The 27876-nt window shown below is 34.4% G+C and overlaps 1 protein-coding gene across 1 annotated transcript in view; it reads left to right on the top strand.

The window, feature by feature from the left end:
- Positions 1-19521, top strand: part of LOC149789667 (uncharacterized) — a 37547-nt gene extending 18026 nt beyond the window's left edge. Inside the window, exons 6-10 of the mRNA XM_089973091.1 lie at positions 2420-2607; positions 10185-10306; positions 13466-13960; positions 15057-15665; positions 16756-19521. Coding sequence (XP_089829217.1) covers positions 2420-2607; positions 10185-10306; positions 13466-13960; positions 15057-15635 — 1384 coding nt within the window. The 3' untranslated portion in view covers positions 15636-15665; positions 16756-19521. The remainder of the gene's footprint in view (positions 1-2419; positions 2608-10184; positions 10307-13465; positions 13961-15056; positions 15666-16755) is intronic.
- The last annotated feature ends 8355 nt before the right edge of the window (positions 19522-27876 follow it).

Raw genomic sequence — 27876 nt, 5'->3', positions numbered from 1 at the left:
TGCAACAATGGTTTACTTTCAGTTAATGGATGGAGGAAATTGATTGACTTGGCTTTGGTGTTTCTATGTTGCTGTGACACTGGAACAAAAATAGTTTATTTAGCTTCTCATGCAATTGGAGCGAATTGCCATGCCCAAGCAAACACTATGTTTGCCGACACAATCGGAGCCAATGATAGGATTCAAATTCACATCCATTCTGTTGAAACTCCAGTTTGCTAATCACCGTGCCTCTTTGAGGAACACGAGTAAAATAAAAACTTATTCTGACTGAACAAGCCAGTTCCTTTTTTGGTATGAAGCGGAAACACATATTTTGATAGTCCTAATAGACAGTGTGTCAAGCAAGTGATTCGGCTTATAATTTTCCTCTTTACACTTTTACTACCTGTGTGGATTTACTTTACATCCTTACATGTCATGTGTTAGGTAAGCAGACCATCAATATCAGACTGACTGATTGTCTTGTTTTATTCTACCATAAAAACATTGTCTAACAATAATAGCTTATACATAGTGTCATAAGATTAGTATAAAACATTTAGAGTGAGTACTATAATGTTATTTTGGTAAGAGTCATTACATACTGGTGAAAGCGGGACAGGTATATGTCATCTCTAGATGACCATTGGTTGGTAGGTGTCTACATAATTTGTGCTTTATATAATATTTCCTACATAAAGTGTCATTAAATGTTTAAGTTGTGTTTTAGCCTTGATTTAGGGAAAATCACCACTGCAGTGGCTAATGCGTTATGAGCTTCTTCCTTGGGTGTGGCAGGATACAGGTTTGAACCCCTCCCAAATCATACAAAAAATATAAAAATATGCTAGCAGCTGTCTTGCTTGGCTCTCAGCATTAAGAGATTAGTTGTTAGGACTGGTCAGCATGATGTCAGATAATGTGAATTGGTCGGACATACTTACCACATATCTGCAGCACAACGCCCAGTGCTAGACATCACGATAAAATGACACACTGTAAACAACGTAGCGATAATTTTCAGATTCTTAAAGCTACATAAAAAGTCCAAATCACACACACTTAAAAATATGAAACAATTCCTTTTCCTCCTAAAATAGTTGATCATCTTTTGAGAATCCTGCTCAACATTTTGGCCACGGTTCCATGCCTTAACCACTAACTCATAGTAGTACCTTTAGCTGGGGCTATATGGTTTCTATAGTTTCCTACCTGTGAGTTCATGGATTGGGCCCATGGCTGATTGCACAGATGAACTGCTGATTCATATCCTGTATATACTTTTAGATAGAGGTTATAAAATGCTTTAAGTTATGCATGATACTCTAGTCCGCTGGTATAAGTATGAGATTCAGTAGACAGTGTTCAATGTATACATGACTTGTCCATTTTATCCAGAGAAAGTCATCCTGTCTGTATGGTCAAGGAAAGAACATACATGATGCCAGCATTAATAATAGAGAATGTAGCAACTCTATTGAGGAGAAACGCTCAAAAGTCAAGATCAATGGCTGAATTAACAAACAAGGCTGCCTTAAAATTACTTAAATATCACACCAAAAAAAGTTAACAAATTACATGGATCGCATGCGCTTGGGTTGGGTGAGATATAATTCATATGTGTGTATATATATATATATATATATATATATATATATATATATATATATATATATATATATATATTGATTTGTGGGCACACAGAGTCAATGGTCAAAGTCACTGATTGAGAGAAGAGTAGTAGTTTCTGTATAATAAGATAACATTTACAGTTACAAAACCTTGTGGCTGACTTGAACATGGGTAGGACAAATTTTAACATTTTGGTGGTCAGACAAATCAAAAATCAAATTCGTTTTAATTGAAAGAAGGAAAATGATTTCTGCACAATAATTTGAGTTTGCCAAAGTTACATAAACACAACCTTAGTGACGACTTGCTATTCGCATGAAGAAGAAGCCATTGATTTCAGTGTCAAAAAGTCAAAGTTAAAGGTTACGATGATTTAAATAATGTGAATAGTTTCTAAGCAATGGCATTAGTTCTGCATCATATACCCAACCTTGTGGCTGACTTTGTAGTAACGAAGAAGCCTATCAGCTTCGAGGTTAAAGGTTAAGGTCGTTGACAAAGAATAAACTGGTGTCTTCACAGAGTTGTTTAGGGAATACCAATCACTGCAGGTGTATTATGTACCATTTATGGAACTCTTGTTGTATTTACTATTTCGAAGTACCTATCAAATTAATTTATTTTTTATTTATATGTGTTTTTGTTGTTTTGTTTTAATTATTTGTTTGCAATGTTGTAAAAGCAATTGAATTTTTGACTATTTTGTAACTCAAGTAATTTAGTGATGTAAGCATGAACTTTAGATTTTACGGAAGAAAAGTCATTATTTATCTTTAAGTCCTTTTGAAATCTTGTTACTTTTCAGCATTGAAGTATTGAGAGATAATATTGTATTGGACCCAAATTTTTTAATTGATGCCCTGAAGTCCCTCATCAATGCTCACCCTGTCCAGCCAGAATGCTCTGCTGCCAGTGGCGGTCTGTCTGACAGTACTGTCACACAAAAATGGTCTGACTTCAAAGAGAAAGGAATTCTTACTTTAGAACTTGTCGGTTAGTACATTTATTACCTTGTTTCCAGTTTTTAGAATATGTATTTCCTTATCTCCTTCAGCAACAAAGTTGTTCATGGATATATCCTTTCATATTTTTCATCCATTTCTTTATAATAAACACAATACTATTACGAATTTATGCTCGTCAAATAAGTAACAGAAAAGATTGAAACCCAACAAGCTTTGTAAGATTCAACAATAATTTATTTCCCTAAAATACAATGTGAAAATGAAAGCAACAGCTTACATTATTCCAAATTAAATCCTAAAACAATTATAGAATTACAGATCTGACACAGATCATAATAATTTAAATTTTGGAATAAACTTTAGTGGGAGTCTAAATTAAGTCCAGCATTGAAAGTGTTGATGTCAATGTGAGCATCTGTTTAATATTAATGTGACAACAGCCTTCTGTTGTATCACCATAAACTTGATTTTGGACATGGTTAAGTCCAATGTATATGCTACATTACATTAGGAGGTAATGAAATTAAAAAATTAAAAATAAACCTAACAAACAGACAGCGCAATTTAAACACGCATTTATCAGGATTACCTCACCGATAATAATACTAGGTCAATGTGATACAAATCAAATAGTTAAATTGTTTTTATTTGTACTGATCGTTTAATCGCTTCCTTTATATTTTGGAACTAATTTTCTGATACGCATACGAATTGGTTCCTGAAGTGCATTTCATATAATGTAACTGGATAATGAACAAACTAGATTCATCGGAACTATGTTTTTTGAATCATTCTTATCATTTGAGGTATTTGTTTCTTTTATGATCAATGTATTGTATCTCATTTCACCTGCACTGATAAAAAACTGGAATGTGATTGCATTTTAAGGAGTGCAACCAAACAGTATCAAAAGTACATATGTCATCGTATTATGTATCAGATTTATTGTCGATATCTGCACACCAAAATTAACACTGTAACTGCATACAGTATAGCTTGAGGCAAGAGAGAAAACTGCGGTAGGATTGCACATAGGTACTGTTGACTGCTTAAATTACATAAGGCTGGAAACTTAAGAAAGCATGGAGAATGTTTCTATAGCCAAGAAAATGTCTTGTCTAGCTAAGGATATAATAGGATACATGGAAACCGTGTACATGTACAGCCAGATCCCTTGCCCCATATTGAATGGTGTTTGACAAAAGTACTTTTAGAAGCACTTTTGTAATTTTGAAAATAATATTACTGTGACCAAGATCACAATTTGAGCCTGGACTTAAAAAGTAAATGAGTTAAACTTGCAAAGATAGGTTGAGAAAGGAACATTATGTGGAACACAAAATACTAGACCACATTGTTATTGTAGATCTATGTGAAACACACAATACTAGAATAGATTGTGATTGTAGATTTAACTGAAGAAATATTTCAACAAAATGATGTGTAGTTTGGATCTAGCAATATAATATATTATTCTGCTGGCACCTTTCATAATATGGGAAACATATTACATATTTTATCAGAGACCTGACTCTATGTGTAAAGGCCAAAGAGAAGGTAATTGCTAAGATATGCATAAGCAAGTCAGATTAGCAACATACCAGAAGATAATTCATGCTGGAACAGTGACTATAATATACCAAATATATCAAAACTGATTAGATTATACAGAATGTATTACAAAGAACTTGTGTATACATGATTTGACAGAAAATACTAGAGAATAACCAATCAGTCACAATGGATTAGATCATACCAAATATGTCAATAAGGATTATAGTATACCAGATTGATCTCAAAGGATTATAGTATAGCAAATTTGTCACAAAGGACTAGATTATACCACTCTGTTACAATGGGCTTAAGTATAACAATCTGTGACAATGGACTAGAATATAAAAATATGTCCCAAAATGACTAGAGTATACAAAATATGTCAAAAAAGATTAGAGTATTACAGTCTGTCACAATGAACTGAAGTATACCAGATATGTCATGAAGACATAGACTTAACCTAATCTGTCACAATGGACTACATAAAAAAGAATAAGCTTGCAACATAATGACTTCATACAAAGGAAAATATGCTTTTGGTCTTGCAGAGCCTGATTTGTATAGAAGCTGCATATCATTGTTAGTCCCAAGATGGTGTACTTATAACAGTAATAAAGTCTTAGAAATCAGATTTAAAGGGTTTGTAGGAATCATATACACCTTAGATCCCTTCACCCCCATTTGTATGTCATAATTAAGCGTGTCATGATTACTTTGGACATCTGCTTGCAGCGCACTAACTCGCGTAACATTTGCTCTTAGTCCTTTTGTCACATTTAACTAATAAATAATTTACATGAACGAGAGTCCTTGGATACTAGTGCCTTGAAAGTCACTTGTATAAGTAAAGCTATGTAACCAATGACCTAGTATGGTCATCTTTGGATTTTTCCTAGTCTGCGTCAGGCTCAAACATGAAGACAATCCTGGATAGTACTGGAATGGGGCAACCTTAGGACACAACAATCCAAGACAACTCATGTTAATTTTGGGAAAGCATATTATGTCTTGTAATATTCCAGCATGTTTTGGGATATACTTGCATATTCTGGCAAGTGTGGGGATGTCCTGATTCTCAGAATAAAATCATGACCTGTTCAACAGTGGGGATGATCTGGTCCACGCTTAGATGCATGTAAAGTTGTTACTATGGCTACTTAGTGTACATTAATGATCTATGCTATGATTGGAGATATTAGGAGACTGGCTAGTAATGGATTCTTAAACATCTTGTACATTATAATTCACATCTCATGTGTCTCAGAAAGCTTCCTTCTTAATTTTCATTAGTTAAACTGTTCAACCCATCTACATGGATTGCAACTCTATCGTTATTCTTGGATCACCTGCAACTTTTACTCGACTCCAACCAGATAACATTCTGATCGTACTAACAAATTGGCAGCAAACATGTTATTATGAAAATAATTAACTGAAATGTTTTGTAAATGAAACATCTCAGGCGGGTTTGCAAGTTTTGTTTCAAAACCTTTAATATGATTTTTGAAGGAAGTATCACATACTGATTTTGAAATTTGAATGATGAAAGAGATGTCACTCACAAATCCAGTATGCCTGATACAGTAGCGACCTTGACAACACCTTTTATCGTGAGTTCGCCTAAATGGATGGTGATATTGACCCGACATTTTCACTCAAACATAGTATGATGCCAAGTTGGTTCTAAATACAGATTTCAATGGAAAATCATGATGACAGTTAGTTTCCACTAAAATACTTTTGTATGATGTCTAGTTGATCATATATTAAAAAGGTGCTGACCTGATGTTTAATATGGTAACCACAATCGCCATCTTCAATGCATTGTTATTGCTGCTTCTCCTGACTATACGGACATATCAACATTGGGGTTTTGCTAAGAGACTTCTAGTAATGTCATGTTGGTCCTGGATTAAAATGGAGCCAGTCTGATGCCATTATGGTAACCAGAACAGCCATCTTGAAAATCATATCGCTAATCCTCTTCGGTGGAAAATCATTTTGACTTCAGTTTTAAATAAGGAAGGTCCTTATGGAGCCTTTTTAGTACTAAATGATAATGACCAACCCATTTAGCTATCATAGTAGCCATCTTGAAAATGTCACTACCTCTCCTACCTCGATGCCTGTGTCTACATGAGGAGGTTATCGATAACCTTTCGTATGGTACCTATCCGGTCCTAAGTAGAAATGATCACTATCTTGTAAATCTTGCTATGACTGCTCATATAATATTGATGCAAGGTTTTCATCAAAGGACTTCTTACACTATCTCATTTATCATAAATAAAAAGGGTGCAAACATAATGTTCAATATGGCCACAGGAGCAGTCAGTGTTGAGCATCATGCTACAGCTTTGGAGTATTAGAGATGGTTTCAACACTTAGTATTTCCAAGGATAAAAAGGTCTTTTTCGAATTCCTGACAATTCCCTTCACCTAACAGAGCATCTTACCCTTCAAGGGCCTCTTTGTTTGTAGATTTCTTCAATATGTGGCTCAAGATTCACTATTTAATAATATTTGCTTGTGAGGTGTCAGTCATAACAAATATTCCACCAAAGAATAATTGTGAATCCTTGAAGCTTATAGCCATCAGCAGAGAGATGTTTCATTGCAAACTACAACTTAAGAAAATGAAAGAAGTTTGTCCTGCATGGCCTGCCTTCTTTTATATTCTGAAGTGCTAAAGATAAGTTTTAAATTCCTGCTGGAATGTCTCTTTTCGGCTTAAAGTCATCTCATATAACCATGCATTAAGTAGTTTAAGTCCTGAGATATTTGAGGATCCTAGGACAACCTGGTCTTTGCTCAAAACCAGGAAATGTCTTTCCATAAAGGATTGTCTTGTTAAATCTTATGTGTCAAGCAGTGATTTCACCTAAATTTGAAATTTATTTAGAACAGTACTTTTATTGTCTTCTCTGATATTTTATTTTCATGATGCCTGCATTCTTGCCTGCTTGTCATCAATCATTGTTGGTGACCTGCTAGATACACTTCACTTTGTACCGTAGCAATGTTTCTTTTTTATCTATATATTGTAAGCTTATGAGGTTCATTTGAATCAAATGTTGGGCATAAACACTACTGGTACATGCAACAATGTTTATATTACTTGAACTCTTTCAGTGAATGATTAATATATTAGGAAACGAAGAGCAATGAACTATTTTCCAGAGCCACATACAGGAGTTCAGCAAAGGACAGTAAAGAGGCAAATATTGTACAAGGAAAATGACCCATGCCGCCATCTTTGTTTCCCATGAGGAACTATAGAATACGGATGGGCCTGCCAATGTTATGTTAAAAGGAGAAACACTCCTCCAAAATGTACTCCACAGTGACATCCCAGTTCTCAAAGCAACTGAGGAAAATGTTTTGGTAGAGAGGGATAGGTTTTGGTGTGTCCCAGCAACCTTCCTGCAAATAATAACATTGAAAATTGTATTAGTGCTGCCTTCCATCCAATGGAAGAGACAAATTTAAGCCTGGTAATAATTCTTTATTTTTTGGTCTGCTCAGTGCGAACACAGATATTGTTTCAGACCGTTTATTCACGAAACCACTACATCTATATTCAGTATAAGCTATGAGTAATAACATTCTGCAGAGATGGCAGCATAACTGAGTGGGGTGCACAGATCATGTACAATCAATAGCCATAGTAACAACTTTACATGCATCTTAGTGTGGACCAGATGATCTCATGTTTCTATGTTCCCATCAAGAGTGCATCATACATGCATACCTCTTCAAGACAAAACTATAGTGAATGCATTTTAAATTTGGAAGGATATACAATTTAGAAAGGTCATTGTGACTCTTTCCATAACTCAACTGTTGTCATTTATCTTAGACAGCGAGGGGAAACCAAGTTCATGAATCATGTTTGGGATTTTCTTAAGTGGTGTGGTCATCATCAGAATCCACATTTCAATATACTACAAAACACATCTTTCCATTCAGACATTGACTGACAGCGTAACGATCTATTCACCATTTGGTGTTCATCCAAATCAGCCTTTAACCTTTGTCCAAAATGGAAGACGAGATGATCATTCTTTATTTGCATGTGTTCATCAAATTAGATCGATCCACTCAGTCTACAAGGAACTAACCTAATACCATTTTCTTATGTGCATGTGTGCTTCACCCTTATAGCATTCCAGAAAAACTGTTCACTGATTGGGATTGATTTAACTGGGTAAATGGGATCAGGGTGACATTCTCCTGCTTTTCCTAAAAGACTTTTCATGCCGAAGAGTTCAATGTCACCTGGTGAAACTTATATGGGCATTCACAAGCGGCTATTTTAGTAAAGGTGTCGCTCTTTTGAAGTCGATTATGCATATAATACATTGGCAAATGCCAACTTTGTTTTTGATTCTCTGAGATCTACTTAAAGGTGCGATCCAGTAAAAATCAAATTTTGAATGTCGTGTGCTGTGACATCTTAATAAATGAATTCATTGAATGAATTCATTCAGTGGAAAAAATCGTATTTGGGGACATATATATCCAAGAGACAATATATGTGAGCTGTGGAAAATTGCACATAACAGTAAAAAATATGTTTCCCAACTTGTTCAAGGTGCATGAACTAGCTATGCATATACACCTGCAGAGAGGTGCAAGTGAAAGGGGGCCGTCAGCACATGATAATATTCTTACACTGATGTGGAACAGATTAAGCTCAGAAACAGTCAGCACGTTAACGCTGTTACAATTATGAGGCATCTTTTGGGAATTTTGATTTCACCAGAGCTCCAGCAGTGTTAAACAGGAAGAATGAGAGACATGAAATTTACCTTTTGCAAATATACAACAAAGATCTTTTATTTTCTACCCCTACTCCCAATTTTGATGCTATTCAATATCACTCTATCGCAATCTGGCACTATCTCTGATGAAATACAATTGACATAATATGCATTGATTTAAATCTCATCTGATAGGTTTCTTTTTAAAAACTGACCTTTATAACAGATTTAAGCCAAAATAGCATGTCTTTCTGAGGCCAAGAAGTTATAACTTTTCTATTGTTAGTAAAGTCGATATTAGCCACATGAAACTTGATATCCAGTATGTTATCATAGTCTTTGCTTCTACCTCTCCAAAGGCTCATGAGAGTAATAATAAATGATCATAATTTATTTAATGAAATCAGATTTGAAATAAACAAGGAATAGAAGTTAAAAGGAAATTGTGGGTGTAAATGTTGTGTTTAATATATGCTATTCTGCTTCAATGCTAGGATATGTTTGTACGACTTCATTCAATGAGACTATATGTGGCATGTTTTCATGAATTCATTCAATGGACTATATATGATATGTTTTCATGAATTCATTTAATGGATTATATGTTATATGTTTACATGAATTCATTCAATGGACTATATCGGACGTTACATGCATTCATTCACTGGACTATATGGGACATAATTTCATGAATTCATTCACTGGACTATATGTTATATATTTACAAACATTCATTATATGGACTATATGTTACATATTTACAAGAATTCATTCACTGGACTATATGTTACATATTTTCATGAATTCAGTCACTGGACTATATGGGACATATTTTCATGAATTCTTTCACTGGACTATATGGGACATATTTTCATGAATTCATTCACTGGACTATAAGGGACATTTTCATTAATTCATTTAATGGACTATATGGGGCATATTTACATGAATTCATTATATGGACTATATGTTACATATTTACAAGAATTCACTCAGTCGACTATATATGACATATATTATTTCCTTCATTGGGCTATAACCTGTTGTGAAAAACCTCAGCCTTAATCTGGAATTAAATGTGTTTATATCTAGGATAATGACCTTAGCTACAACAACTGTAGATTCTGCACGTTTAAGGACTTAATGGAATGAATATTCGTCATGAAATTATAATACCAATTACACTTCCAAATCCATGTGAATAAATAAAAAATGTTTAATCGGTATCTTAGAACCCATTTCGTTATAAATTTTTTCCAGATAATCTAAAGTTTTGTTGCTTTCACAGATGCTGTCTGGACAAAGGAGAATAATCCAGAACTACATGCAAACCGAGATCACATCTTGTTGTTAATGGAACAGTTAAATATAATTGCCAGGCCAAGGTCATTCACTGAGACTGGCGAGAAGGTTATTTCAACTTTACATTTTATGTGTGAGATTTGGATTTTTGATGTAGCTTTAATATTTGTAGTCATATTGCTACAATGTCTATAGTGTAGAAGTTTATAGTGATAGCTAGAACTGGTAGATCATGTTACAGACATGAAGCAGCATGTCCCACCCAGTCACATTATCCTGACACCAGGCCGACCAGTCTTAACACTAACCTCTTAATGCTGAGCGCCAAGTGAGGCTGATGCCACCACCACTTGTATAAGTAATTGGTATGACCTGTGCTATGGTTCTATCTTGCAAACCACCTGATCTGAGTTGATGCCTTAACTACTACTTAGCCCATTTTAAATGTTAAATGTATAATAATAAACACTGGGTTCGATCCCCGACCGAGTCATATCAAATGGTACCAACAGCTGCCTCGCAGGCGCTCAGCAATAAGAGGATATTATTAGGACTGGTCGGCCTGGTATCAGGATACTGTGACTGGGTGGGACATCATGCTACATGTCTGCGGCATGATGGCCCAGTGCTAGACAAAACTTTAAGATATCAAACTGCAGACACTGCAGCGACTGAAAGATTTTTAAAGCTACGTTACGTGTAAAGGTACGTAAAAAATCCAAGCCACACTCACATACACACAAAGTTTAAACATGAGCTTGAATAAATAGGCATCCCAAACATTTTTTTTTTAATTTGTTGAAAATTAATGTAAACAAATTTAAAAATGAATGAGCTAAAGCTAAAATTGCACGATACAATTTTATTTTCATACATACATACTATTTGCAAACACTTCTCTTATATCCCATAAATTCCCATCCTTCTTTTCAAGGAGAGATGTAAATTTTCCCCATTATTTGAACTCAGCTGGTCAGAAGCCACGCAAGCTTATAGTATGGTCATTTTTTCAGTGTGCAGTAGGTTTCATCAGGCATCCATCAATCTATATATCAACACATGATTATGGATGTAGTCGAGACTTCATTTATGATCAGAATTTACAAAAAAAATTCATGCTTATTAATATGGCATTCCTGCAGTGTATAGGCTGAAATTCAGAACACTCTAAAGGGCACAATTATCCAATTTAGTTGATATGCTAATATCATGAAGACCTCAGTGGATTTATGAGTGACATCCACACATATTAATAAGAGGACTTGGTAATGGATGGACCTGATGAATACTATAAAGATGACATTTTTATCAGATTTTCTATTTAAGTTTAGATTATGGGAATCATGAATGAGGTCCATCTTTATGAAGTTTTAATGCATTTAATGGTCCGTGTTTATGAACACTGTTTCTGTGAAATTCAATGTTATGACTCTAGATGTGGAACCATAGCAAGACGATTTCAGAAATCCATGCTCATGTCACAGGTTAACTCAGATTTGAGAAAGAACATATACCCATAGCTATGATTTTATCGTAACGTGCACATACAAACAACAACAACAACAATAATAATAATAATAATAATAATAATATTGATAATGATAATAATGACGTCAATGTCCCTTACCTAGTGGAACATTTATTTTATGAGGATTAAATTCCATGAGGTACATGCTATTGCTACTTCACTGAACTGAATTGTCATAAGAGTATGTAAAGAAATGCACCTTTTGGCATTCTCGTGCTACCGCCTCTTTGTTCTATTTTCATTCTTGGCGCACGAAAACAGCGGTATTTTTAAGGTCCCAAAAGCTACCCAAGTGAATACCCGCAAACAGTAATCGGCATTCCAGCCATAAGGTTGATTATTTGCTTTATCTTTTCCAGTTCTTTTCGGAAGGGGTCATCACCTTTTTACCACACAGGTTAATTCAGCTGCACATTATCAAGCCTTAGCTGTAGTGCTGATACTAAAAAGTAGAGGGACTAGGGGACAAAACTAGTTTGTATTATGCAATAACAATTCTTTGTCCTTAAACTAAAATGCTTTTGCTTTGTCCTTAAATAAAAATATAATGACATCATGACGTGTTAGGTCACATGATAGGCTTCAATAATCTTCTAGAAACTCATTGTTTGGGAATACAAATTCTCATCGTATGGAACAGGATAATTTCCATCCTGGAATGGTCAGCTTGATGCTATTCAATATCAACAGGTAAGCACTGCATCATTAAAAACATTTGTCCCTCCCCCGAAATATAAAACTAGTTCAATTATACTCCTTTTTATGAATCTATCCTGTTAATATGGATTTTGCACAAGACGATTTAATAGAGTTTCATGTCAGTCATCTTCAAAGGCGTTCTTCGCTAATCCACCTGAATGGAAAGTCATAGCAACATGCAGTTTTCACTAAAGTACTTTTAATCATGTCCGGTCAGTCTGAAATTAAATTAATGCCAATATCATATCTAAAATGGTCACACAGTAACCATCTTAACAAAATCTTTTTATTGCTACTATTCCACATACTCAGAAACCTACACAGCACTGAAACTGAAGATTTGACAAAGGGAGTGTTCCAATTAGTTGTGGCAACCCTTTTTAAAACGATTTTAAAAACGTATTACCACAGTTTCTCCAAGACTTTTATCTAGTACAAATAAAACCCCAAACAATCAAGACATAGACTGACTTTCCCCAACTCAACATAACTGTGTACATGAATGGATCAAATGTTGGGACCTATTTTGTTAGACTACAAACTTACATATGTGTCTTGCTGGTGTAGAGTTAACACGCTAAACTGGATAGTAAATCATCAGATAGCAGAGGCTCTTACTTAGTGACAAAGGTGTTGAATGGAAAAGGATGTTTTCACCAGAAGACTATTTATGCTACATCATTACTCTTAAAAAGATGTATATGGCAGTACTGATGACATATTTTAGTGTATGAAACAAATCAAGGTTATATTTCAGAATTTATTTTGGGGAGGATTTCATTCAAATAACTATGCACGTACATTTAAACTGAGATTAATTAAATATCTAGAAAAACAAATATCTAGAAAAGCCAAATTCTGTTTCACTTGCATGCTTTGGTATAATCCTCTTTTTAAGTCTAGGCCAGAGCATTTTTGACTTGTGCTAACCTTATTTCTGTATGTGTGCCTATATATATATATATATATATATATATATATATATATATATATATATATATATATATATATATATATATATATATATATACTATTGCTAGGTGGAGAACTACTTCCTAACACCTTGTATGCTTCGTCAAAAATCTCCGAGAGAAGTTACCTCCCCAAATCAAGATCCCGGGATTGTGTGCACGTTAGACCTGAGCTGTGAGTTTACGGGAAAGTTTTTGCCACCTCCCATCTTCCATAGACTTCTTGCTGCCTGTGTAGCTCACTGGCCAGTCGCCCAGAATAAAGAAACCTCCAAAAGTCTCATTTTTTGTGGCAGTTGTGTGTTTGATCTTGACCTGTTCCATAGATTGACTCTAAGCTACAGGAACCATGTGATATGTGCAAGAATAACGAGAATGGTGATTGATGAAGTCAGGACTCCTGACGCAAAGCTTTGCAGCAGAGTTAGAAAGTTCGTTACATTGAATCTCTCCAAGATTATCTCTTACCTTGGCCAGAACCTACAATATGCACTGCATGTACAGAGTCCACCATCCCATGGTGTCCCTGAAGCTCGCATGTTTCAGATGTGGTTTACAGATGAGGTAAATTGTTTTCAACCATTACGGAAGGGAAAATAATATGTTAGTATTGACTTTCTCTGAGACTTCTGTTCTACCATAATGTTATCTGGTTGGATATGCAAGTCTATGAGCAAAAATTGGTCATTATATCCCACAAACTAACACCTCTGTTCTGTTATCTGGTTAGGAATACAAGTCCATGGATTAGATAAGTCACTCGATATCCCACCAAATAACACTGTATAATAGCAGTTCCAAAAAGAGAATATACCGATAAATCTAGTCCAGTACCTGACATAATGCAACATCATTGAAAAACATAACAGCCATAGTCAGATGCCAGAGTAAATGGAAAATGTGCATTGTGTTGTCTTAAGATAAATTCTTTTAATTAACCAACACAAATCCAAACCTGTTTAATGTGACAATTTAATCACGTGTGTTTTGTTTTTACATGTATGCATTATATATTTTTACTAATCAGTGGCATGGATGTACTTTTATTATTTGTTATTTAGCATACTTTATTTTATGTATATTTTTCACATCAGTTTTAGTTTGTCTGGCTATAAAGCCTTGTTAGCTTGTAGTATGGCTCTGCGTTCATCATCTTTGTGTTCCACTGTTGACATTCCACTACTTTCATCAATCTATTAAAGCAGGCTAATGATGTCAATATATGGTATAAGAGAGAGAGAGAGAATGGGAGATTAATGAGGTGATATTGAATGTTATTGGCTAACTATTTTGCCATTGCATTTTATACGACTGATCACAACTTGGAATTTAAGCATATCCAATGGCAATCTCAGAAGATTTAGATAATGGTGGCATTCCATGCATATTAAAGAAGCGATATGGCGACTAATTCACTGAATTTTTGCCACTCCTGAGTCAAAATCAGATTGTCATTAAACTTGTTTTATTTATTGGTTTTCCTTAACATGTGGTCAAATGAAAAACATGTTCTTTTCTTCTGTCAGAATAAAAAAAGTACAAAACTTTTCTTCACGATGTTTACATTACTGGCATCAGCCTGTAATGTTATTCATTACTGCATGTTAAATCATGGAGGTCATCGATGTAAATAATAACAGTGGTCCTCCATTTCATTTAGGAGCACGATCCTGATGCACCCATAACACCGGAACACATGAATCATGCTCGACTCTGTGTTGCTTTAGTAACTGTTTGTGGAAATGCCATGAGAGAAATTCTCCTTAGCAACTTTCCTGTGCCATACAAAGACATCTACCAAGCTTTATTGGCCAATAAAGTCACATTGACCAGGAAGCAGGGTAGACCTCTTCTTAACTCAGATCAAGTTCAGCTGGTTTTCCCAGATCCTCAGGGACATAAAACAGGAACGGTGGACCAGTTCGACCTTTCGTTGCTATATACTCTGATCAGAAATGTCAGCACAGTTCCTGCTCCCATGACAGGATGGGGAAATGATCCACAAAATCAACCAAGGGACAGTTCTCTAGGAGCTAGTGTGGAACGAATTCGTTCATATAGAAATCATATCAGTGGTCATTCCGCAGATGGAAAAATTAGCCGAAAAGAATTTGAGGATTACTGGAACAATATTGATGCGGTACTTCATGACATTGAATCTGTAATTGGCAGACAGGTATACAGCCCAGAGTTGGCAAAGCAAAGGAGTCAGGTGATCTCCATATATCAAGCTTGGTAGCTACAACAGATGATAATGGAGATGCAACAGGTACAAAGTCAAAATATTGTGTGTATGATATGATGGCAGAACATACATGTAACTCATCCTCATAAATGTAGTTACAAATTTGGTTTTAGCTAAACCCACCCTTCTGGTTTCTATGAAGTGTAGGTATTACAGTTATCGGGATACCTAATGGTACATTGGAACAGGTGGATGCCAATATGTAGTGTGCAATTCATGACAAATAATATCAGGTTGGAGATTAGTCACATGATTTTCAAAATAATCTCAGTCTTGATTTAAATAGTGTCATCATATCATGTACACATACCAATTACATCACAGTATCATGTACACATACCAATTACATCACAGTATCATGTACACATACCAATTACATCACAGTATCATGTACACATACCAATTACATCACAGTATCATGTACACATACCAATTACATCACAGTATCATGTACACATACCAATTACATCACAGTATCATCTGCACATACCAATTACATCACATTATCATCTGCACATACCAATTACATCACAGTATTATGTACACATACCAATTACATCACAGTATCATGTACACATACCAATTACATCACAGTATCATCTGCACATACCAATTACATCACAGTATCATGCAAACATCACAATTACATCACAGTGTTTTTCACATCATTGCCATATAGAAATGAATGTAAAGTTCTTTCTGACGGGGACATCAGCATCTCCCCTATAGAATATAAACAACTGTACCTTCTTGACCATAGGGGCTTTTCCAGTGATCTGTATGTTTTTATAACCCCTATTACTTAGATATATGTGACATTGGACATTTTGCCGAATGGTACATATGTAAGAAAATTGAACGAATATATGTTGAGAGCGCATTTTGTAATAGTTTAAAGTAACTGTTATTGCATTATGACATGGAACATTACATATAAAAAAATATATCTTTTTCACATGTCATAAAAGTGTATGGACTTGACTTTTATTTCACACTTGTAAATTGCACTGTACAAAAGTTCATGACATGTATAATCAGCTTACTATTTTCCTGATTAATTCATTCAGCTCATGGAATTTTTAAAGCTTAAGACAAAAACTGTATGCTTTTTCAGCATTGTCCAATCAAAGGCTACTTCCCTTGTGGAGGAGGAATGAATGCTTGAATAGATCCTATGTACCAGCAGAAACATCCCCAGGACACGTCATTCCATGTCATGAATCAGCTCATTACTTTATGGGACAAATTATTTCTGAGGGTGGAAACATCTGACAACATTGTTATGGTGAAACTAAAAACAAGTGATGGCTGTGGTGCAGCACAACATAATTATAGGCTGGGAAGCACAATATATATACAGTGTTTACTATGGAGAAATACAAGACAGTTATAGTGTTAACTGTGGATGAACACAATACAATTAGTGCTGACTATGGAGAAACACAAAACAGTTATTATGTTGACTTTCAGGGAAAAACACAAGACAGTTATGATGTTGACTATGGACAAACAAAAAATAGGTATTGAATGTGGAGAAACATGGGACATGTATAGTGTTGACCTTGGAAATACAGAAGACAGTTTGTATGTTGATTATGGAAATACACAAGACAGTGTGTTGACTATGGAAATACACAAGACAATTATTGTGTTGTCTATATAGAAACAATACATGTATAATGTTGACTTTGTAAATACACAAGACAGTTATAAAGTTGACTGTTGATGGAAATAATGAATAATGGTGGTGCATTAACTGAAGAAAATATAATTGTTTGCTATGAAATAGTACATTATGTAGATTTAAAGATTTCATTAGTTGTACGTTTTCTCAGTATTTTTTAAGACTTGTGTTTTAAGCTCGTTTTTTTCTTTTCTTAAGAGGTGTGTTTGAGCAATAATATAGTATTACAGCATGGCTGTCCAAAGCATGCAACTGAATTCACTTGACACTTCATATTCATGTTTATATCATTAGTTGTATCTTAACCATGATTATATAGTCAGCAATATCATTTATTTTATTTATCTTTTTTAATTCCTTGCTTGCAGTTATTTTGAGTTTATGCGGCAAGATTAAATAATGAGACTATATTTGATTCATCTCCCATAGAACTTAATGTTAATATATCAAAAAAATAGAAACTTCATTCATTGGAGTCAGGCAATTTTTTAAAGCCTTGAATAACAGGTGCTTCAAAACAAGTTATTGAATCTCGTGCTGTTATGCAGGGTGGCTGCCTGTTTTGCACATACTCATGTAGTCTCTCACCAAGAGTTCATACGTTATTTTGTCCTTAGGGAATAAAGTATAAGAAATCAAATAAAACTAAATATTGTACATCGACTTAAGTTTCTGAAATGGATAATCGAATAAAACTGAACCGATTTATTTATTAGCCAGTGGCATATCTCCAGATTGTATAGGTTTCTATGTCGTGTTCCACACACCAGTAGGCTGGTTCCCTGGCTGTAAAATAGTTGTCTGATACCTATACCACATATAAAGTTTTAGCATTTTGTGTGTTGACAACGTCAGACACCACGAATGCACTATACTACCTTAGACTATATTCAAAGTATGCGTAATGAAATTAATGTAGAGAGCGGAACAAATGCTGCGATATTAGTAGTTCATCTCGTGTGGATTCCTTTCTTTATTTCCTGTGTCTGCTATTTAGATATGAAAGCGTGAAATAACAACCTCTAAGTATTATGTAAAAAGAAGTATGAAATTATCCAATTCCCTGCAATAGACCCTGGCCGTACTGGAATAACTTTAGCAAACAAAGTATTAGATTGCGAGACCATTAATTGTAATCTCTGCAGTACAATGGATACATTTAAAATCTTAAGAAGTTCATTTACTAACCTCAGATATAATCCAAACTATGAGGACACTGTACCACAGAATGCTATCCATTTACTCAACATCACTATAAGTGGTACACCATGTAAAGGTGAGACTAAAAGGAATTCCAAGTGAGAATAAAAGAGCACTTGAGGGATATCCATACTCATAGAGTCCCTGGTGTCTGAGCTTTTTGATTTATCTGACCACATCATAGATTGTGTTAAATATCAGATAAAAAACGTATTAATTCTGATCCAGACCTCTCCATTAGACTATTTTAGGAATGATAGATAACTTATTGGAGATACCAATTACATACTCTACATCTGGCAGGGATTAACATCCTGGTCAAAATGTCCATGCATTTTAGGCTAATTCAAGTGGCAGTAGTACATCTCATACTTGGCAACTGACTTCTATATTTTTTACAACGTTATAGCACTTTATATATATATATATATATATATATATATATATATATATATATATATATATATATATATATATATATATATATATATATATAAAGCCTCAGAACCAGGTCTTGATATACCATTGCATTATAAGTAATATATTCATGATGGAATACTGATATCACCCGACCAAGTTATGACCTTAGAGTGAGGACTTGATATATCACTTGTTTATAAGTATAATATTCATGATGGCAAACTGGTGTCAACTGACCAAGTATATGCATTAATGCAACATCTAGATATACCACTGGTTTATAAGTATTATATTCATGGTGGTATACTGAAATCAACTGACCAAGTTAAGGCCTTAGAGTGAGGTATTTACATACCACTAGTTTATAAGTATTATATTCATGGTGGTATACTGATGTCAACTGACCAAGTTAAGGCCTTAAAATAAGGTATTGGTATAGCATTGGTTTATACATATTACTATTCATACTGTTGTGGCCTCACCAAATAAACGAATCTGAATGAAGTATTTATATATCACTCGTGTATTGTTATTATTGATTAGTATTACATGTTTTATTATTATATTCATGCTAGTGTATGCTGACAAAAATAAAGGACTTATAAAAAGGTCTTGCTATATGACTAATATATTGTTATTATTATTATTATAATTATTATTATTGTTATTATTATTATTATTAATATTAATATTAGTATTAGTATTATTATTATTATTATTATTATTATTATTATTTGTACTGGTGTATCCTGCCCAAATAAAGGACTCTGGAGGTAATTATACTCAATCTGCATATGATTATATCCATTCTTGCATGTTTCAGACAAACTTCTCAGTGTTTCTCTTAATATTCAAGGTTGGAGTTATGATTCATCTTCATCATTATGTCCCAGTCTTGTTTTGTATATTGTTTGAATTGATTGCATTTTTGGGAGGTTTTGTTCTCAGTTTAGTCTTGTATTGGCCTGTGTAGCTCCAATCCATGAGAACATCATCTCAGCCAACACTCAGAAACCTTATTCATACACTTGGTGCCTAGTGAGTGGATACAGAATACCAAGTGTATATCCATGCATTTCGTTTATTCATGTGTCCTCTATTTGTCCATCCTAAGGAGTGAAAGTTTTCTCTGCTGTTTTGTGTTTGACTTGTCTCTTTTCTGAATAACAGGTTTTGCTCATTTATTAAAGAGTTATTTCCCTTTATCAGTCTTCAATATTCAAAGTCAGTAATTTAAAATGTGTTGTGGTATATAAAATTACAAAGTCAAGGTCCTCTATCAGTCTGAAATTTGCAAACCTGAGATATAAAAGTGTTATCTACATCAAAGTAGACATGGTCTTACTTCTCTTGGCCGAAGAACATTTAGCTGGCATAACTTCACCATTGATATTCATTGTGATTGTCAACAACCTTTAAATGTGTATATATATATATGTATGTATGTATGTATGTATGTATGTATGTATGTATGTATGCATGTGTGTATGTATGTATGTATAAATGCAGAAGTTACAAGTTACATATTAAAAACAAAATTATATTTTATACAAAGCGTATTTCCTTTGAGCATTTTCTTTGTTCTCTTGCCAAAACGTCTGAAGAATATTTAGTTAGGATTTGCAGCTCTGACTTGACTGCATTTGATTTGTTCTCTTGCCAAAACTTCTGAAGAATATATAGTTAGGATTTGCACACTGTGCTCACCATGCACTATCCATCCTGTGTCCATTTGCCACTGTTCATCATTCATAATTCATGATGTGTCCATTTGATGCTGTACTCACCATTCATCCTTTGTCCATTTCACACTGTTCTCATCATTCATGATATATCAATTTGACATTGTGCTCACCATTAATGATGTGTCCATTTAACCCTGTGCTAACCATTCGCACTGTACTTGACACTGTGCTTGTCTTCATGATGTGTCCATTTCACACTGTGCTCATCATGTACTATTTATCCTGTGTCCATTTGACACTGCTCACTATTCATAATGTGTCCGTTTGACACTGTGCTCACCATGCACAATTTATGATGTGTCCATTGACACTGTACTCACTATTTACAATTTATGACTTGTCCATTTGAAACTGCTCACCAATCACCATTTATACTGTGTCCATTTGACGCTTTGCTCGCCATTCACAATTCATACTATTTTCATTTTACACCGAGCTCACCATGATCCCATTCATCGTGTGTCCATTTGGCACTGTGCTCATCATTCATGCTGTGTCCATTTAACACTAATGATCTTTAATGATGTGTCCATTTGACACTGTGCTCACCATACATGATGTCTCAATTTGACACATCTCCATTCATGCTATGTACATTGACACTGTACTTGCCATTCACCATTCATGCTGTGTAAATTGACACTGTACTCACCATTCACCATTTATGATGTATCCATTGACACTGTACTCACCGTTTACCCATTCAAGCTGTGTCCATTGTCACTGTGCTCACCATTCATGCTGTGTCCATTTGGTACTGTTTTCATTATTCATGCTGCATTCATTTGTATACTACTCACCATTCGTGCTAAGTCAATTTGATACTGTGCTCACAATTCATGCTGCAACAATCTGATACTGTGTTCAACATTCATGTTGTGTCCATTTGGCACTACTCACCATTCATGTTGTGTCCATTTGTTACTGCTCGTGGTTTATGATGTATCCATTTGACATTGCTCACTGTTCGTGCTGTGTCCATTTGACACTGTATTCACCATTCACCATTCATGCTATGTCTATTTGATACTACTCACAATTCATGACATGTCCATTTGACACTGTGCTCAACATTCATATATCACTTGGAAAGACACACATAAAAAGGTTCAAAAGAACATGTTAATCAAGTGATCTGTTCAATAATGTTTCCAAGTATTCCTGTCAACAAAATGTCTAGGACCAAGTGTTGAGTAGGTAGGAAACTTAGTCAAGTATTCCAGCCGACAAAGTGTCATTTAAACAAGTTGTCTGTAGGATATGAATCAGTCAGTCTAGCATCACTGTCAAGAGAGTGTCACTGAACATGTGGCGTTTACAATAAGAACAAAGTCAAACAAGTAAATGTCACAAAAAATTTCAATGACTCCAAAAAAAAAGACTGAGGTAAATAAAACATTTATCATTATTGAAGGTCAAAAGTTTTATATATATATATATATATATATATATATATATATATATATATATATATATATATATATATATATATATTAGTCAACATTTTTCAAACATGTAAGTGCTATACGGTTTGTTAAATTATTATTTTGCATACACATATTGGCTGTTGTGACATTTGCGTTGTACATCACAAAATTACAAATTTCCTGTGATATCGATGTTTTCGTTTTACAATGTCCATTGTGATTCGAACTTACTTTCTGTTCGTAACTTTCTAAATACTAGATGCAGCTTTCTTGGCAAGATTACTAGATCATTTTCTAAACCCAATTCGACCGCTCCGGTGACTAGTTGTTAGAGCATCCGCCCCGGTTGTGGAAGGTCGTTGGTTCGATAACCCGGCCGAGTCATACCAAAGACTTCAAAAACGGTACTAACAGCTGCATCGCTAGGTGCTCAGGATTACGAGGTTAGCGTTAGGACCGGTCGGCCTGGTGTCAGAATTATGTGCTACATGTCTGCGGCATGATGCCCCAGTGCTAGACTTCATTTTAAACTGCCACACTGCAGACATCGGTTTGATATGACTAGAAAATTGTTAAAGCTACGTTAAAAATCGAAATCACAAACACTAATTCCAATTCATCTTGTCATTCATATTGGATTCATTGCTTGTCAGTATTGATCAATTAAGATTTGTTTTTGGTTGACAGATTTATTAGACCGGTATGTTTAGGAAAATAAGCCTTTACCCCAAAGATACATATATTGATAACTGTTGTCATAAACTAACAATGCACACACATACAAACAAACATACACTCACTCGCACACACACACACACACACACACACACACACACACATCTAAATACCCACATCCACATTTAACCTCCACCCACCCACCCACACCCATACACCCGCACCCACAGAAAAAACACACACACACAAAAGCACACACGCACACAACCACACACACACACACGAACACACACACACACACCTGTAGCAGCAGAGAGGGCGAACATGCTCTAATTGGTTCACTCTCCATTTCGCAAAAAAAGCTTATCCTGGAAAAATCGCAAAAAACCCAAACAATCCAGATATCAAGTGTAAGACAACCCTGTTAAAACTCTATTTGACTTACCCAGCCTATCGCTGATAAGTTTTTCTAATCGCGATACATCGAAGGAAAATACGAGATCTCATCGGTGTCAAGTTGGAGACAGCGTCCTCTCTGCTGCCGTAAATTAAATCATTATTATGTCAATAATGGCAAACATCGGAGAATCATATACCAATAGATTAGCTCGAGAGCGACTAGAGACAATAAAGAAATTTCTTCCCTTACGAGATAGTGTCAGACAAAAATTAAAAGCGCGTCAGGAATATCAGGTTGAATTTATAGAAGGTACATAGATGGGGTCATGGCCAAAACAGAACTTATACAACCTGCGGACAAATCATTTAAATCCTACTCCATTAATAATGGAAATGACACGATATTAGTTATGTTGTGTCAGCGTGCAAGTCCTCTTCCAATTTTGTTGAACTTACGTCACTGCCTGAGACTGAATACGTAAAAGGCGCGTAAATATCTAGGGTCATATTGTAAAGTATTTTAAATTTTCAGATAAGACACACCACGATTTATAACAATTGTATGTAATTGCATTTTTTGGTCCAAATTCTATTACAAATGATTTTACAAGGTACAACTATCCCACTTTTAGATAGCGAAATCGGTAGCCTGGCAAATGAAAGTAATTATAGATCTATATCTATCATACCATTTAGTATGAAAATATTTGAATATATTGTGCTACAACTATGTAAAGACATTCTGTTGTACATTTATACATCTGTGGGTCATGTTTCAAATTCCAATCGGTCAGACGATGAAGACGATACATTTAAGACTTTGATGAACTCGACAAAATGTCCTTTTTATGTAAATTCAGTAATGGTGCTTTGAATATCAAAATTGTATTATTCAAACCGTACTGCTACAGGTTATTGCACACCTCTGTGGATGCAATTTAGTGAATGCATACATGGTCAGTTAGTCATTGTTTATGACAATAGTGTTTTTTAAACATTTAACCTTAGTGCATCTACCATGCATGCAAACTATAATGCATTTAAACTTGAAGGAATAATGAGAAAGTGGTATTTTCAATGATGACAGGAATATCCATTAGTAAGAATTATATCCTAAAATCACTGTGCAACTATGATATTCGTTTGAATTATCCGATTATAGATATACGAAACAAATTACTATTTAAATATGTTATATAGTTTTGTTCTTAAGAAAGAAAAAAATCTATAGCTGCATATGCGTTTCTATATTTATAAATACGATGATTAAAAATGTATTCTTAAAATACCTTTATATTTTAATGTACATATATGGGCCATGCAGTCTGAAATAAGAGTTGCATCTATTCCTTATTCATGATTTTATTAATTTGTTTTTCTTTTTTACTTTCGGCACTCATATATTTTACAGCATTTGGACATATATGTTTTACAAACACAAATCTAGTTTAACCACATAAATGTTTTATAACTTCTTGCATTAAATGAACGAAAATGGACGATATTTTTCTGGGCTATTATACAAGACATTAACATTGCGGTTAAACAATTTCATATTCTCCTATGCAAATATAGCAACCTTTTTGTTATATTCCTTTTCAGAAAAAAAACCCCACAAAATATGAATAATAATAGAATCACTGCATGAAATAAAGCGCTTCCATTTCTTCTAAGTTCCAAATATAGTTTAAAAAAACACACAACACTGTATTTCTTGGAACTACTTTATATAAAATATATGTGTACTCAATTGTATAATCAATTTAGGCAATGGATCCATATGATCGTCAATATTTGTTTTATTTGTTTGAGACATAATTGCGCTAGGTCATGCATTAGTACAATTTGTTGCTTCAATTTGCTTGCATATATATATATATATATATATATATATATATATATATATATATATATATATCGGAATCAGTCAGTTTGGAAATAACCCGGACATATGTTTAATCATCGTATACCTCATGATACAAATAGAATATATTCCGATATGAGGGAGAGAGAGATTTCTGCCCTTCCTTAGGTCACTTTGTTCAATATATATCACTGTTGATTTAGATGAAATTTTTAACGTTTTCTCAAAGAGAAACCATTAATGCTAACAATTGAAATTGTGTAAAGTATTTGCCCTATGACTTCAGTTTATAAAATATATAATTAATATTTAAATATATTTTTATGTCCATATAAACACCGTTTATCTGAAATCCCAGACTGAACAGTTAGAAAGTTAGGATTGCCATGGAATTAAATTTATGACCATATTTCTACCAATGAATATTATGACTTTTCCATGCAAATAGCATAATGTCCCTATTTCTATCAATGAATATTATGACTTTTCCATGCAAAAAACATAATGTCCCTATTTCTATCAATGAATATTAATATATTGCCGTGCAAGTAACATAATGATCATATTTCTACCGATGAATATTAATATATTGCCATGCAAATAACATAATGGACATATTTCTAGCAATGAATATTATGACTTTTCCATGCAAATACCATAATGGCCTATTTCTAGCAATGAATATTAATATATTGCCGTGCAAATAACATAATGGACATATTTCTAGCAATGAATATTATGACTTTTCCATGCAAATAACATAATGGCCTATTTCTAGCAATGAATATTAATATATTGCCGTGCGCATACTATAATGGTCACATTTCTACCAATGAATATTACGACTTTTATATGCAAGTAACATAATGGCCATATTTCTACCAAGGGCAATTACCCTTTATTCCTATAGTTGTTTTGGCATTGTGGGCTAATTGTTTGCTCATATGAATCATTGTTGTTAAATTGTTTCAAGAACTGAAACCTCTATTACCGAAAACAAAGATATCACGGGTTAAATAAAATTACATTTGTTCCACCTGGCTTAACACTGTACCATTCATAAGTGTACTCAAGAACACATCTAGTCTAATATATGTACCAAAATGCACATTTGGAAAACTAGCCAAATATGTCTACCAAAAGACACATGCAGGACACTTGTCTAATATTACCAAAAGCTACACTGGCGCCCGGAGTGGCCAAGTGGTCTAAGGCGCTCACTATTCCGGATCACTGCGATCTCTCCTCTGCTCAGCTAACGTGGGTACGTCAGAAAGCCTGCCTGTAGCTTCTCATGGGTTGGTGATTCTTTCCTAGGTTTGCCAGGTTCTTCCTCCTCCATTTATACTGGCCGTCATGTATAGCCTATAGCGTGATAAAAATGACATTAAACCCCACAACAACAACAACCACTAAAATCCTCATGTAAACCACTAATATAATATATGCACCAAAAGGCACATGTAGAGCATTAGTATAGTATGTATATCAAGTTTCATAAATATATTTTGAGTGGACACGATTTATGTTTCAGAAGAGAATGTCCGGAATAAATAGATGCAAGATTGGATAAAGGTTCAAATTACTGGAACTTTACAAATGTTAGAAGCAATGGATACATCATCCCCTATCCACTTATTTAAATCATAGCGTGTGGCTCTTCAAAATCGCTCATCTGGCCAACTCAAAGTATGTACCTTAATCCACGTATTTACATAATTGGGTGTGGCTTTCAAAATCGCTTATCCTTGCATTCACCCTGGAGAAAGTTGCCTTCATCCATTTATTTACGTGTTTACATCATAGGGTGTGGTTTTCAAAATCGTTTATCTGGCCAAAACCCAGGAGGATGTAGCTTTGATCCACTTATTCACCTCATTGGGTGTTGCCTTAAAATATGTTTTCATTAGCCTGCAACCTGGATGATGTTGCCTTCATCCACTGGCATCATAAGGTGTGACTTTCAAAATCGCTTATATGGCTTCAACCCTGGAGGAAGTACATCCCTACCTTAATCATTTTAATTTAAATTATGAAATTAATAACCTGGGATAATACAAAACTTTAATTACAGTCATCTAAACTTTATACCCAATTTATAACTAAGTACATATAATTGATAATCATCCATTTCTTCAACACAAGTAATCGTAATTTATCAGTTACTGTAAAACATGCCATGTATTTAATAGTCTTGTTTGATTAATGCACTCTAGGAAAAGACAACAAAAACGTGTCTCAACTTTGTTTCGGGAAGATTAAGTTAGCATGAGGGAACACAACTTAATGGCTGGATATTGTGTATGTAAGGCAATAATCAACGCACTGACCTTCCCCCAAAATATGTCACTATCTAGTTTTCAAACCACAGTGGTGTTGAGAGGCAATTCCTAACTGAATAATGATACACTTAAAGATTAAACCTGAGTATTGCTCTCACTCTAATACTTTGATAATCACACACACCAACACACATTCACAGCAAAAAGAAACACCCTTGCTATCTCAAAGTCATTATTAGTCTTAACGTGGAGGCAATCATACACCCTGGATTTATAGTCTCATGCAAATTATTTTTCTCCCTAAAGGGGAGACAATCACATACACTAAACAGACAACATATGTGAGATGTAGAAGCATGCTCTATGCAACCTTCCGCCTGATGATCTAATACCTATTAAAATTGTCCTATAACTTTAATTGGAAAACGCAAACATCTTGACTCATCAGGTCTGGAGTATCAATCTTTAACTTAATGGGAATTCCTGACTCATCAAATCATACCACACTGAGCAAATACCTCAGTTTGGAATTGATGTCT

The sequence above is a fragment of the Sinohyriopsis cumingii genome, chromosome 10 (assembly GCF_028554795.1).
Source record: "Sinohyriopsis cumingii isolate HCF-2022 chromosome 10, ASM2855479v2, whole genome shotgun sequence".
Taxonomy (NCBI): Eukaryota; Metazoa; Mollusca; class Bivalvia; order Unionida; family Unionidae; genus Sinohyriopsis; species Sinohyriopsis cumingii.
Note: the sequence above shows the minus strand (reverse complement) of the source record. Positions and strands in the feature narration are given on the sequence as shown.